Source organism: Littorina saxatilis, linkage group LG6 (genome assembly GCF_037325665.1).
Source record: "Littorina saxatilis isolate snail1 linkage group LG6, US_GU_Lsax_2.0, whole genome shotgun sequence".
Classification (NCBI taxonomy): Eukaryota; Metazoa; Mollusca; class Gastropoda; order Littorinimorpha; family Littorinidae; genus Littorina; species Littorina saxatilis.
Genome location: NC_090250.1, coordinates 31,023,027 through 31,039,959, shown reverse-complemented (window position 1 = coordinate 31,039,959; position 16,933 = coordinate 31,023,027). Strand labels below are relative to the sequence as shown.

Sequence of the window (16,933 nt, the reverse complement as noted above, 5' to 3'; positions counted from 1 at the left end):
TGTTTCTTTCTGTGTGTGTGTGTATGTGTGTGAGAGAGAGAGACAGAGCACCACTCATACAATGACACAAAGAAGTAAAACCCATATATAGTTTATTCTTTCTTCCCCAAATACCATCACATTATTGCAAAATCACATTGAAATTAGCAGTGTTTAAAACCGAGTTAACACTGAAGCATGCTGTTCACTCTAAACCATAACCTGCATCAATCTTTTATTGACACTGCACCGACATCTTTGGCAACTTTTTCAGTTTCCTCCTTGGAAGCTTCCTCTGGTTCTTTTTCTTCTTCTTCCTCTTCCTCCTCTTCTTCTTCTTCATCATCGTCATCCTCCTCCTCTTCTGAATCATCTGAAAGCAACAAGAAATACGTAAATCGGCATGTTTTTCCTAGAATTGAGAAAGAGATAAAAATGCTCTGTCATCAGAACTGCTCTTTATAACAAGATTAACGATACATGCACAGCTTTTCAATAACCTTACGAGTAAATTTCTGGTGCTGAAATGACGAAGTCGCAGAGACAAAATTTGTTTCCAAAATTCTTTGTCAGTTCTTTCAGAGACATGCTGCAGCAGTGACTGAAATTTTATGCAACACCATTTTGCATATGACGTCTGTTTCTCTCTTGATGTCAGGTAATTCACTTTGGAAGAGAGGGACAAAAACAGACGTCTTGGTTTATTTAATTAGTGTCGTTTCTCATTAAGCTCCAAGTCCCACACATAACTCACAGACATGCAGAGAGATCAGCAGCCCAACCATGTTATATACATCACACTTGTAACATCCAAATGTTTCTTTTCTCACTCGTACAATCAACATTCCATTACTTACCATCATCATAAGTTCCATTGGATGAAGCAGAAATACCATAGCCACTGAAGGAGAATCCTCCTCCAAACGCGCCCCCGTAGTAACCATCATCGTCGTCCTCTCCCGCCTGCAGACGGCCGTATGCGTAATTACGAGCTGAAACACGAGCATACATGTGAGATGAAACACCATCCAGTAGAACTCGATAAATCAGAAGCTGCAACTTTTGTCATGATTTTGAAAGCCAGCAATGTCGCAGCTGTTTGTTTGTTTGTTTGTTTGCTTAACGCCCAGCCGACCACGAAGGGCCATATCAGGGCGGTGCTGCTTTGACATATAACGGTCGCAGCTGTTATTCTCCAAGCAATTGGGAAAAGGTGAAAACTAGTTACGCTCGTACCTGTGACTATAGGACAGCCATTGGACTAGCAAAAAGGGCCTCTACATTGCAGGTGGCATGTCATGACAGGTATATTTTGGTAAAGATAATAGACAAGAGGACACTAGAAGGTGTCCTTTCATGAGAGGTGTTCTCTTATCTAAGGGGCCTGATGTCGCAGGTAACACTGAGCTTTTGTTTTCTCACCTTTCAAAATAAAGAACACATATCAAATGCCTAAATCAGTAAATAAATTTAAAAAAATCATGCTGCATTTGTAACATTCCTCGCTATTAAATCATTACTGAACAATTTCACCACTGGAATTTAGGCATCTTTGGCCTATGACAAATGTGGGTGACAGACTATTAGCCATGAGGTTTGGGCAAGTCTTTTGTTCAAGTACAAGAAAAGGGTGAAAAGGGTTCTCACTGGACATGCTGAGCTCCTTGACTTCGGCGGTGTCCATGCCACACTTGGGACACGGCAGCACCTGGCCCTTGGTGTACTTGACACCCTTGCGTCTCACGTGGTCCTCGCAGTAACATGTCTGAAAATAGACACACAAACAGTCATTGCAACGTCATCAACATGCAAACACTTGTCACCGTAACACATCCGAAAAAAGACACAAAAACAGTCATTGCAACGTCATCAACATGCAAACACTTGTCACCGTAACACATCCGAAAAAAGACACAAAAACAGTCATTGCAACATCATCAACATGCAAACGCTCATCACAGTAACATGTCAGAAAATAGACGCACAAACAGTAACTGCAACGCCATTAACATGCAACACGTCTGAAAATAGACGCACAAACCGTAACTGCAACGCCATTAACATGCAACACGTCTGAAAATAGACGCACAAACAGTAACTGCAACGTCATTAATATGCAACACGTCTCAAAATAGACGCACAAGCAGTAACTGCAACGTCATCAACACGAGAACACTCGTCATAGTATCACGTCTGAAAAAAGACACACACACAGTCATTGCAACTTCAACAACATGCCACACTCGTCATTATAGCATTTCTGCAAATGTTAATAGAAACACTCAAACGTCATCAACATGCAAACACTCGTCACAGTAACTGGTCTGAAAATGTTGATAGAAACAGTCATTGCAACTTCATCAACACCCATTGCATTAAAAAATATTCATAAAAACAATGATTATAACTTCACCAAAACCCAATCATGTCATATTTCCATGTCTGTACATGAATATGTTTTCTGTTCAGCTGAGTAATTTTGATTAGATGACCATCCCTTTCTTCTACTGAGTTTTACGATGACAGTAAAGACCAAGTCTGACTGTGATTGTGTGTACAGCTCCATACATGTTTTGAGCACTCACATGCATACTCACTGCAGTACTGCTGAAGCAGTCATAAACCCGAAATACAAGCAGTAAATATTTACCTTGCATCTCAAGCAGGAGTACTGCCCATGGCGATTGCACGAAAGACCTGCCACACAAGAAATTGTTTTGGATTATCACGACATTCTTTAAAATCCATAAGAAAATCTCTCTGCCTCCAGCACCAAAAACAGAGCAAACAATCTTAGAATGTACAAGTATGGTGCCAAAATTATGCCCAGTATCTAATTAAGACTCATCGTCAACTACCAAACAATTGAAACCGTTTTGTGCGTGGGTAAAAAATGTCAGGACATGTAATTAACTTTTTTTTTTTAATTTGTAAATTAAGCAAAACCTCTCGGTGGACTTATGTTTTGACAGAAAGAAAAGCAGACATCCTCAAAAGGAGAAAAAACACACACACGCACACCAACTTCTATTTGCACAATCACTGCCCAACAGCCACATGAACTTTCCAGACAAGCACTTGCTGAACACACTGTAAAGATTAAACTCTGTGTGTCCTAACAAAACTAACACTGCTACTTAGCTATTGGTCCACTGAACCACATATTCATAACATATTACACAACCCCTGTTTCAGACTTTTAGTATTCTCAAACAAACTTGTATTTTCAGAAAAATGAGCGCACTCCAGACAACGTTTGAACATCCATGATTCAAATATGGGGTCGCACCATTAATTAAGTTTACCAATTACAATACATTTAAAAAAAAAAGAGCTTCTTTTAATGTTTTCTGACAAAAACTGAAATCATGTGTCAAAATACTGGATGCGCTTGTGAAGAAAAGTAGAGTAGGAATTTTTCTCGTCATATTTTTTTTTAACTGACTGTACTGATCGTTTTCTAGACAATCATGCGTATAAAATACGGCTAAATAGTATGGGTACGCAGGTCTGATACTATTTCTACCTGTCCCAAGATAGGTCAATTGGTCCCAATAGGGTGTAAAACTTAAACTACTCAGCCAGTCTGAACCGCATACTGTACTAACATTTGAGATTTTCAGATTCCACCACCTGGCAACTGGCCTGATGTTCAAACTGATCGTCTTCACACAAAAAGTTCTGGCAGAAACTGCAGGCGAAGATGCGACCTCCTGTGGAAAGTAATACAACAAATTAGGAAACAAACATGGTTTTAAAAACAAACAAACAAACAAAACCAGATGCTCACAAATAAGCTTGCCATGCAATAGACGATTTCTGGAAATAACTCTGTTGGGTTTGTATGGGTTGTGAAAGAGTGATTGATACCCTTGCTTTTACCAGGACAAACATTTAAGGGGCCAATCACTAGCGAGGGGTGTGTCTGAATACCGTCGACAAGAGCATGTGTGAATTTATTTGTCCGAGGAAAAGCAAGGGTATTCACTCTTTCACAACCTTTACAAACCCAACAGAGTTGATATCTTTCGGATTTGACCAAGTGTGAATAGCAAAGCATACGTTGACTTCAGATGTCATATATACACACACACACACAGTGCTTTACTCATGCAGTCCCAGAAACCATGACAAGTATTTGTAAACAAAGCCATTTGAGCTCTTTTAGACTTGAGCTTAGCAGGGCTATGAAATGTCAGCCTTTGAAATGTTGACACTGATAATTACCAACAAACCAAAATAAAATGGATAAGGACAACAGCTTTGGAGACACAAGATTGTGGGTTTAACTTAACATACCGTGTTCCCAGACTCCTCTCTTGCACTCAAAGCAGGCAGCGTCCACCATAGGACAGGTACAGGCATGTGTCTGCAGACACTTTTTTCCATGGCACACCCATGCCTCACAGAAATCACAAATGGCACCCTGTCACACCCAGAAAACCAAAATTTTTTTTAATGCATTTCTCCAGCTTTGAAACAATCAGCGCTCTCACCCATTTCACTGTATATCGTTGTTTCATTAAGCCTTACACTACAGCAAACAATTCGATATATAAAAGAGAAACTGGTAAGTAACCTGTTTCCCCCCCCCCCCCCCCACACTCAGTGACACACAACTGATGAAGTTGGCAATATATGCTTTTATACACAACTTCACACAACAAAGAATTAAAAGGGCAACAACTGCTAAAAGTAAAAGCACTCAGGGAACACATGTACGTACACACATCCAGACACGACAACATATAGCTAACGTACCACCATGCCCAACCCCGTCGTGAACGTTCCCCCATGTCTGACGATACAGTCTCCCGACTTCATCATGCATTTGGACTTGCCTGAAACAGTGATGATCATTTTACATACATGTGTAAGAAGCAGAGTCAATTTATCTGAAGCACAGGATAAAATAATCCCCTGCTCAAAGCACTGTACAAAAACACTATTTACAGCACATTCATTGTTCAACAGAAATGAGTATGGAAAATGATGTATAAATATTGAAATTAGAAAATTAAAATAAACATTTTCATATGATAACCAGAACAGACGGAGACAGACACATGCACACACACATATCATAGGCTACGTTTGTCATGCAATATAATGCATGTTTGCACCAAATCAGTCCAATGACTGAATGAGAACCTCTTTTTGTTCTTCTCTCCATTTTTATATTTAGTCAAGTTTTGACTAAATATTTTAACATCGAGGGGGAATCGAAACGAGGGTCGTGGTGTATGTGCGTGTGTGTGTGCGTGTGTGTGTCTGTGTGTGTGTGTGTGTGTGTAGAGCGATTCAGACTAAACTACTGGACCGATCTTTATGAAATTTGACATGAGAGTTCCTGGGTATGAAATCCCCGAACGTTTTTTTCATTTTTTTGATAAATGTCTTTGATGACGTCATATCCGGCTTTTCGTGAAAGTTGAGGCGGCACTGTCACGCCCTCATTTTTCAACCAAATTGGTTGAAATTTTGGTCAAGTACTCTTCGACGAAGCCCGGGGTTCGGTATTGCATTTCAGCTTGGTGGCTTAAAAATTAATTAATGACTTTGGTCATTAAAAATCGGAAAATTGTAAAAAAAAATAAAAATTTATAAAACGATCCCAATTTACGTTTATCTTATTCTCCATCATTTGCTGATTCCAAAAACATATAAATATGTTATATTCGGATTAAAAACAAGCTCTGAAAATTAAATATATAAAAATTATTATCAAAATTTTTTTTTCGAAATCAATTTAAAAACACTTTCATCTTATTCCTTGTCGGTTCCTGATTCCAAAAATATATAGATATGATATGTTTGGATTAAAAACACGCTCAGAAAGTTAAAACGAAGAGAGGTACAGAAAAGCGTGCTATCCTTCTCAGCGCAACGAATACCCCGCTCTTCTTGTCAATCCCACGTGCACTGCCTTTGCCACGGGCGGTGGAGTGACGATGCTACGAGTATACGGTCTTGCTGCGTTGCGTTGCGTTCAGTTTCATTCTGTGAGTTCGACAGCTACTTGACTAAATATTGTATTTTCGCCTTACGCGACTTGTTTTCTTCTCTCTCCATATTAATTATTTCAAGCATCTGTACATGTCTAAATGTGTCTAGACCAGTAAATAACACTGACCATCCTTTTCTTACACTACAGTTACAGTACTTACCACATTGTCCACACACAGGTAAACGTTGCAGAGTCCCACAGAAATAGCAAAATGCTCTGTTCTTCTGTGTCCTGCACGTTCCAATTTACATCACAACAAAATTAAGAGATCATCATGAAGCACATGGCCATCACGTTCTGGCAGTAAACAAAAACGATTAATCACTTCTGATACAGTGAAAGCAGGCAGATTGTTTTATCTTCTGATGATTATATATTGGAGTACACCATGTAATATTACAAAGTTGTGATGAACATTTCAAAATAGTAAAAGCAGTAAAGAACTTTATTTGAGAAACAGTCAAACACATAATTCCTTAAATACATAATCTCATTCTCTTGGTCGAAGTATGATGACATTCATCTGCTCTCACTCCTATATATATATATATTTTACTCAATTACCGAAACTGTGGCATGGCCAATAGTAATACAAATTATCATATATAATTAAGAAGTGGTATCATGCTATCACAAAGAAACCAGTGTAAACCAGGATTATCAGTACCACACACAAAACATTTTCACGAAGTTATACATGTACTCACCTCTTGCATTGATCACATTCCTGAAAGGAAAGAGAGTGAAAATGTGTTTAAATCAAAGAAGAGTGGTCTCAAAGTCAAACCCCATGAGTTAAACAAACCCAAAACAAAGACTTAAACTTTGAAAGAGAACTCATTTCAGTGTTAGTCTTTCATTTACAAGGAATACAAATTTGCAGTGGCTATGGTTATGCCTGGTTTTTTTTGTATGGCGTAATCCAGCTTGGACACTCCAAGGTTACACCAGAAATTTGGTCCAACAGTGTAATTCAGTTCGACCGCACTACTAAGGCCTAAAAAAAAATAGGTGTGGTTACGGTAACCCGACCTACCCTATTTTTAGGGGCCGATCCTATAACTTTTTATTACATTTGTCAAAAAAAAAACAAAAAAAAAACGAGTGCAAAAAACGCAATGAAAGCGAAAGCGCCCGTGTCGCACACTTATTTCCCTGTCAAGTACCGTACTTTCCGGGTCATAAGGCGCGACTTTTTTCCTCGAGTTCGACCCCTGCGTCTAGTATAACGAAGCGCCTAATCCGTGTATGAAATACGAAAAAAATCAAAGAGACCGCTTGAGTACCAGTCAAACAACTTGTGATAATGCATGTTTCAGCTACTAGGTACTGCCCTGCCTTTGATCTGGCTGCACACACAGATTTCCACTCTGTTAAACTCGGTCACTGACCGGTCACTGACCCCGATGCAGGAAATGTTTCCTCTCTGGTCATTGACCCCTGGGAAGAAGGTCGTGTCTTTTAACAAGGCCACCCAGCTATCACAATGCCTTCGGTCACTGACCCCGATGCAGGAAGTGTTTCCTCTCTCAGATATGACAGGGGAACCACCTCTCATGGCAAAAACTGGGTCATTTTGGTGCGCCCTATTGGCCCCCTGCGTCCAATGGGTGACTGGATTACAATTTTTTTTTTAAAAAGAAGGGGGTGCGTCTTAGATAACAAAGCGCCTTGTCACCCGGAAAGTACGGTAGGTTTAATTTGTACACATTAGAAAAAAAAGTAAAAACAAAAAAAAAAGTGATTGCCTACCTACCTACCCTATTTTTTTGTGGCTATGTTACCGTAACCACACCTATTTTTTTTTTTGGCCTAAGGTGACACTGACACCCCCAAATTATGTATTCATCGATCTTGTCTAATTTCATTCTGATATTTTAGTGATAGGACACTATTTCAGCAGAGAGAAGACATAGTTATGGAAAGATTGTAAGGCCTAAAAAAAAAATAGGTGTGGTTACGGTAACCCGACCTACCCTATTTTTAAGGGCCGATCCTATAACTTTTTATTACATTTGTCACCACAAAAAAAACAAAAAAAGAGTGCAAAAAACGCAATGAAAGCGAAAGCGCCCGTGTCGCACACTTATTTCCCTGTCAAGTAAAAATCAAAGAGACCGCTTGAGTACCAGTCAAACAACTTGTGATAATGCATGTTTCAGCTACTAGGTACTGCCCTGCCTTTGATCTGGCCGCACACACAGATTTCCACTCTGTTAAACTCGGTCACTGACCCCGATGCAGGAAGTGTTTCCTCTCTCAGATATGACAGGGGAACCACCTCTCATGGCAAAAAACTGGGTCATTGACCCCTGGGAAGAAGGTCGTGTCTTTTAACAAGGCCACCCAGCTATCACAATGCCTTTGGTCACTGACCGGTCACTGACCCCGATGCAGGAAGTGTTTCCTCTCTCAGATATGACAGGGGAACCACCTCTCATGGCAAAAACTGGGTCATTTTGGTGCGCCCTATTGGCCCCCTGCTCCAATGGGTGACTGGATTACAATTTTTTTTTTTGAAAAGAAGGGGGTGCGTCTTAGATAACAAAGCGCCTTGTCACCCGGAAAGTACGGTAGGTTTAATTTGTTCACATTAGAAAAAAAAGTAAAAAAAAAAAAAAAGTGATTGCCTACCTACCTACCCTATTTTTTTTGGCTATGTTACCGTAACCACACCTATTTTTTTTTTTTGGCCTAATATGCACTCGCCACACGGCCGAGCACCAGAGAAATGCTACTTTCTGTTTTACAAGTTGTTTTGCCATCTACAAAATACAATCAGTCGATACACAAATAACACACATCTTCTTTAATTAGTTTAATGGCGTCTTCAAAACAATTTCCGTTTCAACCATCTTTGTTTTTCTACCAGACTCAGCACAAATACGTGTTCGAAAACTAGAGTGCGCATTACATTAATTCAGATATATTACTTACGTGTACACAGAAAATTGTACACTTTTCTGTTACTTTTATCCTCCTAGTTCATCAAATAAGGGATAGGATTATCAAAGAAAACAAAACAACGATTAGTAGGCTAATAATATTTAACTCAGGAATTTATTGCAAAATGCTGACCATGGGATGGGACAGAAGCAACAACTCCTTTGCGTCACAGAATGACCAGGCCAGATTGCTATGTCATTGAGACGTAACATTAACATCCCACTCCCAGAATCAGTTTTCGACGGCAACACCTTGAAGACAGTAGCCTCTCTCAGTCTCTGCCAAAAAAAGTGGTAGCGAGTTGGGTGAAGCTGCCAAAAAGGCTTAACATTAACCACTACCATTAAAATTTATACAAGACAAAGCCCCCCCCCCACCCCCCTGCCCCATTGTATATTTAATGATTTTTGTATCATATGACTTAGTAATTACTCAAAGATTCACTCATTCAGTGAATCTTAGTTCTTACAGGATCTGGACCAATGCAGGTTTGACTTTTTAAGATTGTTAACAGACACCTTGGGTTAGAATTTTTAGAAGTGATAGAATTATTGAAGTAAGGTGGGTCATGCCACCTTTGAATTTTTGAGTAACTACTAACTTGCTAACTCAGTAATTGAATTTGATTTCAATGAACAAGTATACCCCTGATCCATCCAAGAACTTCCTCATTGTACATGCAGTCTGATCTCATGGGCCTTGCAGAAAACAAGACCAAGATAAGTTCAGGACTGTGACACATCGACGGTGACACTGAATGACAGCACGGGTGACTTACAGTAACAGACGAAAGGGACTATGCCGAACTTTAATAGTAATTTGCATGCACATGTATACCAAGTGTCACTGTCACACTCACATTTTTTTTCTCTCATCCTAAAACACACATGTAGGTAAACAATTTAAGTAATTCATGTATTTGCGTGACTAGAAAAATGCGACCAAGTGAGCAGCCAGACCTTGAATCCTTGATACAATGATACTGATACAGTGATAGTGATTTTCACAAATTGGGTGGATAACAATAACATGGGACCTCAATGGCTAAACAGTCAATGTCTTCGGTAAAGGAATTGATGTAAAACAACATATTCGCACTCGTAACAAAAATCTCAGCCTGCTGCATACTTATAATATGGGCGATCTCTAATGCTTTTACATTTGTTTGGTGTTTTTTTTTTTTTTACCGTTCTTTTCACCAGCTGAATCAGGGAATGATCTGGCAATAACCTGTCTGACTCACCATCAATTGATTACAAAATCTAGTGGCAAGGCCTCTTTCATGTTGCGCATTACGGATGTCTTTTTGTCTCTCCTTTTGTTTCTCTGCTTTCTTTCGTGCTCCTGTCTTTTTCTTAGGCATCTTTCTCGTCTATTATCAGCTGTTCCTTTACTTTCCAAACTTTCAGTAAGCATGGGGTTTTACCGGAAACCTAGCTCATTTCCGGTGCGCATGCGCATTGATAATTTCTTATATGACGGTAGCCTATCCAAGGAACTTAGCATCGGTACTTCTGTGCTGTCTACCTTTGATCCAGCCTCCTATGGGGACTAATAAGACACCAGAAGCATAAATGGGGTTGCAACCTTTGGAGTTTGCGGACTGTCTGACGGACAGTCCGCTGTTCCGGACAAAACTGACAGAGCATGAAAAGGAATTGGAACGGACGAGCAAGGCAATCAAGACGCTAATTCAGCACGGAAAACAAGTGTTTGAAGCCGCAAAACGTAAGTTGACGTGTTTACTCGCTAATTTGCACCGACCGATTTCTCGTGCTCATTTTCCTGGGACATCGACTTAATAATGCACGAGTGCTGTACTAATTAACGGTCTGTGGGTGGGGAGGAGGGAGCTGAATGACTGATTTCCTGTTCTTGGACAGTGGATGTCAAATGCGGAAGCGCAGGAAGTCAGGATGTAACTCATTTGCCGACCTGACGACAGCGTAGGGACAGAGCATAGCCGTTACACTATTATGAATGATCCCTTGCTTTTTTGATGCTTCCAACTAGCTCTCGGGCTTGTGGAATGTGGGTCACTTGTTTGCATACTCCATGGGTTTCCACACTATTTTGAAATTAGTCACACAAGTCAATGTTTGAAACTAAAACTGTGTTAGTGTAACTGTAAACTATTCTTCACATTCAACTGTTAATATTATTAATACAGCGCTTAGTTTTAAAACACTGGACCAGAGTATTCATAGTCATACTACGTTTGAAATTATTTTGGTTGAAAAAGTAATCATGATGTAGTGATGAAGCGCCACTGTCCAATTTCTGACAAAAATCATGAAAATTTAAAGGTATTTGATTTTGACCAAATTCAGTTTCAAACTCTAATTCAGTTTGAACAGCTCTAATCATCTGTGCATGTGCTTTGAGATTGTGATATATATACTCATTAAATGTCTTAGTAATGCAAACATGTCAACATTTACATTTCATCAACCAATTCAGCATTTTCACAATCACTTCAGTCTTCACTCTTCACTCTTCAGTCATACATTATTCATTTAAATTATTATTTGTACATATTGTTGAGCACCTGTCATATATTTTTTGTGGAATTTTCCAAATAGTATGAAGGCCACATTTATGATTTAATGAATTGGTTTAGACTTAGAGTTATACACTTTCTGCAGGAGCTCTGTCTATTAAATTAAAAATTAAAGAAAGTGATGAACAGTCTGCATTCATTCAGAAACAAAATTATGCTAGCTAGCTTTTCCAAGGCAAAACCATGTTGTTAAGGTAACGACTAACATAATGGTAGGCCAAACTTTAAATCAAACTAGTTGTTTATAACAAAGGCTTAACCTAAATTGCAAAAATTCCAGTGACAACATATTACACAAGTAACGTCTCTTGTTAGGGGTTTCCCGACCACTGCATGTGTAAACATACCCAGTCCAAAGGTTCTCGATTGTATGTTTTTTTTATGGTTGTAAGAAAAAATACATTAAAACAAAATCAAACAAATTCTGTCAATGTCATTCTGTGGATCTGATTTCAGATAACACACACACACACAAGTAAAGTTGGTGCCACAAGGTACAAGGGTGGGGAAATAGCTCAGTTGGTAGCGGCGCTCGCTTCAAAACCAGTTGTCGCTATCGGCGTGGGTTCGATCCCCACGTTCAGCGAGGGATTTATTTCCCAGAGTCAACATTGTGCAGACTCTCCTCAGTGGCCGAACACCCCCGTGTGCACGCATGCGCACGATAAAGACCCAAGTTCACAGCAAAAGTCTCAGGGCTTGGAAACATGAATACTCACATGCAGAAAAAAAATGTGGGTAGCGTCGTATACTGTATGGCAGCTCGCTTTCCCCAGGGAGAAAGCAGCCCGAATTTCCATGAGGGTAACCTCACAGGACTATATAAAATCTTATCCTTATCCTTACTTCAGAGGAGTATACCGATGATAATTGAAATGATTAGTGCGAGGGGAAACATGTCACGCATTTGTGAAAAAGATTTGAATGGAAGGCCGGCTCAGTAAGGAAGATAGTAGCCGTACTGGTAGTCAGGGTTTGGGTAAATTGCGCAACCGGGTCAGAGGTTACAGTCTGCAAGTCGTGAGAGCGTTGCCACAGGCCGTAAAACAAGACGAGTCAACGGTCTGCATATAGTAAGCATGGCATCTGCCTTATGGAGTCGGCCTTCCTTTCAAGTACTTTTCACAAATACGTGAATAATTCTCCTCGAAATTATCACATCATTGTTACTCCTCTGAAGTACTTTGTGGCACAGACTTTGCGACCCTCTGATCGTCTGCATTGTATTGTGCAATGCCACATGTGGCTTATGGCTAAGTAAAAGTTAACCATGATTGGCTTACACTCCCTAATTTGTCTCACTCAGTCACTGTGACCTTTCTTGTCAGCTTTGCAAGGAAAGAGAGTTTCACTTGTATGCACTGACAATGACATTCATATGCATTTGGAATTGAGTAGAATTGCTGATTTTATCTGTTTTTCAACTTTAGTTTTACTACCTTTGAAAGCTTATGAATCAAGTTATACACTTTTTACTTGATGTCAAATTAAAGTGTGGGATTTTCCTCAAAGCCAAACTTTATGCACCGGAAAAACTTCAAAGCACTTGGCACCCGCAGTCAAACTGACATGACGTCTCCCCATACTAAACAGGAAATCTTATGCTCATCATTATGAAATAGCACATTAGCAAAGCAGGCATCATTAGTTGTTGTTAATGGGGGAGTAACGTCAAGGAAATGTACATCAATCTAAATCTAATTATATATGTATACTATCTATACTGAACTGCGATGCCAGGATGCGCAATCTTTAAATTGTGGCAGAGTGTATAGTGCTACCGTTAATGTTGTTTTTGATGCACTCTTGATTATAACCTTCATGGTTTAAATAATCATAATTTGTGATATTATAAGGTGTTTGATGAAACTAATATAGTATGGTGTAGTAACTAGTATTGCTGAATAATAGACACAAATCCAAAACAGACAGACTGCTTGGCAAAACCTTCACTGCTTGAGGGACCACTTTCATATTCTTAGTTAGGCCCAAAAAAAATAGGTCTGTTTACGGTAACATAGGCCCAAAAAATAGGGTCGGTAGGTCGGGAATTTTTTATTTTTTTCTCTCCAAAAAACCATATTTTTACGTTATTTTGCAAAAAAAACCAAGATTTTTTTTTTTCCCCAAATGCCAAAAAAAAAGTCTAGGGTCGCGCGAAAAAAATAGGCTCGGTCGGGTTACCGTAAACAGACTTTTTTTTTTGGCCTTACCATCTGTCTCCACAGGGATACAACTTACAATGCTTATTAACCATGAGCTGTAATGTAACCTATACTTATCATTTATTGATATATACATTGTTATATCTAATATATATATTATGTAATCTGCACCTAAGACTAAGCTGGTTCCTGACCGCAGATTTAGTCATTTGTTTTGCTTGTAATTTGTTTTCTGACTTGACAAACTAAAGAATATTTTTATTTTTGTGCAGAACTCTCTAAGGCACAGAAAACTTTTGCCAGAGACTTGAAAGAATTCAACTTTGAATGCATCGACCAACAGACTGATGATGAGATCACCATAGGTGAGTGGATTATATATATGATTGTACAGTGGAACCCCCCCTTTTAATTTAAGACCTAAAAAAAAATCTAAGTAAATCTGGTCTGAAAAAGGAGCAAGGATTAAAATGTGGGTAAATTTACAGAGGTTATGAACACATGCACCATAAAATCAATGCATGATATATTATATATAAAAATTAATGAGTGTGGTATTGATAATTCTGTGCATGCCAAACAGCTTTCATCCTCGGCTGATTTTCGTTTAAACGAGCAGCGGCAAGCAGTAACTTAATGGACTGAAAATTTCCAACTGAAACAATTTCAGGGGCAGAGGTATAATTTGAAGCTTGATGCACTTATTGATAGTGTTGGCTACAAACAATCTTTGGTGGGACAAGTTAAAGATGGAGCTGCTAGAAAAATGTGTAGGAAACTTTACAATAAAATTATTAGGGGTATTTGAAGTTCATATTTTTGGCACTAGTAGTAGCATGCACATATATATATAATGCATATATATATATATATATGTGTGCGTTCACACACACATGCACACAATTTTTCTTCATAACAAAACTCAAGAAGAATCAGCATGTGTAAGACTAACATTTTGACAAAATTGCTGACAAAAGCTTACGTCAGCTGAAAATCATTAGAAGTACATGTATTTGAAAGCAATATTCATACTGCCAACCTTCCCCAACTGCAGTCAATGTCCTGGCTCCAGTGAAGAGGTTTGTACAAAATTAATGCTGACAGTTACATGACCTCAGGGACTCCCCTCCTTTTATGCTGCAGTCCCTCTCTGTATTGCTCTGTTATCTCCCCCAACCCCTCCCCCCAGCAGAGAAAGCAAAAGCCATTCCAATCTTATTGCATATAAATGCAGTTTATTGCACAGTTACTAATTAATTCAGCTGGTTACTTGATAATTGCTGTAAAAATAGCAGCAAGAAATGGGCGATTTGCAATGGGTTGTGATCTTTTAAAAACTGGTGGTGCATTACCATAATATAAAACAAATTGATTACCAGGATCTCTCTCCTGTCTCTCTCTGTGTCTCTTGTGTGTCTCTGTCTGTCTCTGTCTGTCTCTGTCTCTCTCTCTCTCTCTCTCTCTCTCTCTCTCTCTCTCTCTCTCTCTCTCTCTCTCTGAGTCTAAAACTTTAACATCTTAATGCATGCTTGCACATTTTACATGTCCAGTTCGTATACAGCCAGAAGCTTATCCCCTTCAATGAAATCGCCCTGTCCTTAGCAACTCAGCTGGGAATTAAAACTGACCCCCCCCCCCCCCCATCTCCCCAGAGACTCTTCAAAGGCAGAGACCCTTCAAAGACTGACCCTGACCGACTAACAGCACTGATAATTCACATCCTCTTACTCCTGGAGTGTAAGCTCCTTACTAATTGGATTGCTTGCAGGGTCCACTTCAACCTAATTTATGATGAATATCTGTTAATGTGGAAGCCAGCATGTGGGCGGGTGTGTGTCAGTGGATGAAATAATTATAAAGTCGTGTGGTCATTCAGAATGAGTTGGGTCGTGTACTTTAGCTTTCAGTCATGTGATGGTGTTCTCTGGTGGGCATTTCTGGTTCTGTCCAGTTCTGACTAGACGTTTCAATGAAGTGCATTTTTATTTAGCCTTGAAGTTTTTAGGTTTTGTTAATAGTTATTTGGACTGAAAACATTGGCACAAATTGACAGTAATTCCGACATTGGCACCATTTTAGGTTTGTATCAAAGATGATGTTGCATGAGTAATCATATCAACCGCAAACACAGAAAGTCGAAATTGATTTTATTTGGAGTGGGTCACTTCTGGTTCTTCAACAGAATACAGCTGCTGCTTCTGCTATGGTCACACTTGGTGAAAATGACTGTAATATATATATATGTGTAGTCTTGACACAAATGGATTTATATTTATGATCAAACTGATAACACTTTAGAACTACTGTTGAGTTGGCAAGTATCGTTGGTAAACCACAATTGGACGCTGAGAGAGTGACATGTTGGCGAGGGGGGTGGGGTGGACAAGGGGGTAGACCCCCCTCCTTTGCCAGAGTATTGATTTGGAAAAAGTATGATGTATGATTCTATGAAAAGGTGTGAGAGCACCTCGGGAACCATGCAAGGTTCGAAAGAGAGATCAAGGTAAAGAGAGGAAGAGAGCAAGAAGAAGGGGTGGGTTGTTCTTCCATTTCTCTATCTCAGCACAACTCTGGCCAAAAAAAAGAGCTAGCAGTAGCAGAACCCAGTAGAGAGGGGTGCAAGGTTTAATGGCTGATGTGGAAGTGATCCAAGGTTAGCAGGCAGTTAGCCGGCCCATAAATGCGGACTCCGAAAGTCGCGGTCACCCTGCATTGGAATGCTGCCTGCGTGTGTCCCGAGGGAATGCCTGCTATTGGCAGGGGCCAGGAATGCAAATGGATGGGGTCGGTCTCATCAGAAAATGATCGGCGGTCTGTTTAAACTTTTCACCTGCTGTTTGTGATTTATGGGGGTCTGTTTCTTGGGCCAGGTGGCACTCTGAGAGGCTCTGCTGGTGCCAGTTTTGATCCGTCACAGTGAGGATGTCGAACCGTTGAAGTACTACAGAGATGTGTCTGAACCAACCCTCTTTGCTACTACCCTGTAGAATTCTATGGGCTGCGTGTATTGTCTTTCATCGGGAAAAAACTGGGGGTCATCATCGTTCGGGGTTAGCTTCGTTTTTCAAGAGCAGAGCTGCAGCTGTCAGTTCTCAGAATTACATCGAAACCTGCGTCGTGCATGTGTGGTTTGTTTGTTTGTTTGTTTTTGGGGGGAGGGGTGCTTGTCTGCATTGTCAGTATGCGCATGAATTAAACGAAAAAGACAGAACAAGAGGCAGATGCAAGACTACATCCTTTGGAAACAGGAGGAAATTATGAAAAGGTTGTGGGTTT

The 16,933-nt window shown here is 39.7% G+C and overlaps 3 protein-coding genes across 4 annotated transcripts in view; 2 read left to right on the top strand and 1 right to left on the bottom strand.

The window, feature by feature from the left end:
• Nucleotides 1–16,933, top strand: part of LOC138968988 (lipoyl synthase, mitochondrial-like) — a 115,920-nt gene that overhangs the window by 37,318 nt on the left and 61,669 nt on the right. The gene's annotated exons all lie outside the window — the stretch shown is intronic.
• On the bottom strand, nucleotides 76–10,370 carry LOC138968986 (zinc finger protein 330 homolog). Its single transcript, XM_070341671.1, has 10 exons — nucleotides 10,176–10,370; nucleotides 6,694–6,713; nucleotides 6,147–6,217; nucleotides 4,741–4,820; nucleotides 4,279–4,405; nucleotides 3,588–3,692; nucleotides 2,630–2,676; nucleotides 1,627–1,744; nucleotides 837–971; nucleotides 76–352 (listed from the first exon to the last, which is right to left on the bottom strand). The coding sequence occupies exons 1-10, from the start codon at nucleotides 10,293–10,295 to the stop codon at nucleotides 207–209; spliced, it is 969 nt and encodes a 322-aa protein (XP_070197772.1). The 5' UTR covers nucleotides 10,296–10,370; the 3' UTR covers nucleotides 76–206.
• The window catches only part of LOC138968983 (rho GTPase-activating protein 26-like), a 61,425-nt gene continuing 54,900 nt past the window's right edge, over nucleotides 10,409–16,933 (top strand). For both annotated transcript variants that reach the window (XM_070341666.1, XM_070341665.1), the window contains exons 1-2: nucleotides 10,409–10,660; nucleotides 13,930–14,022. In XM_070341666.1, coding sequence (XP_070197767.1) covers nucleotides 10,507–10,660; nucleotides 13,930–14,022 — 247 coding nt within the window. In that variant the 5' untranslated portion in view covers nucleotides 10,409–10,506. The remainder of the gene's footprint in view (nucleotides 10,661–13,929; nucleotides 14,023–16,933) is intronic.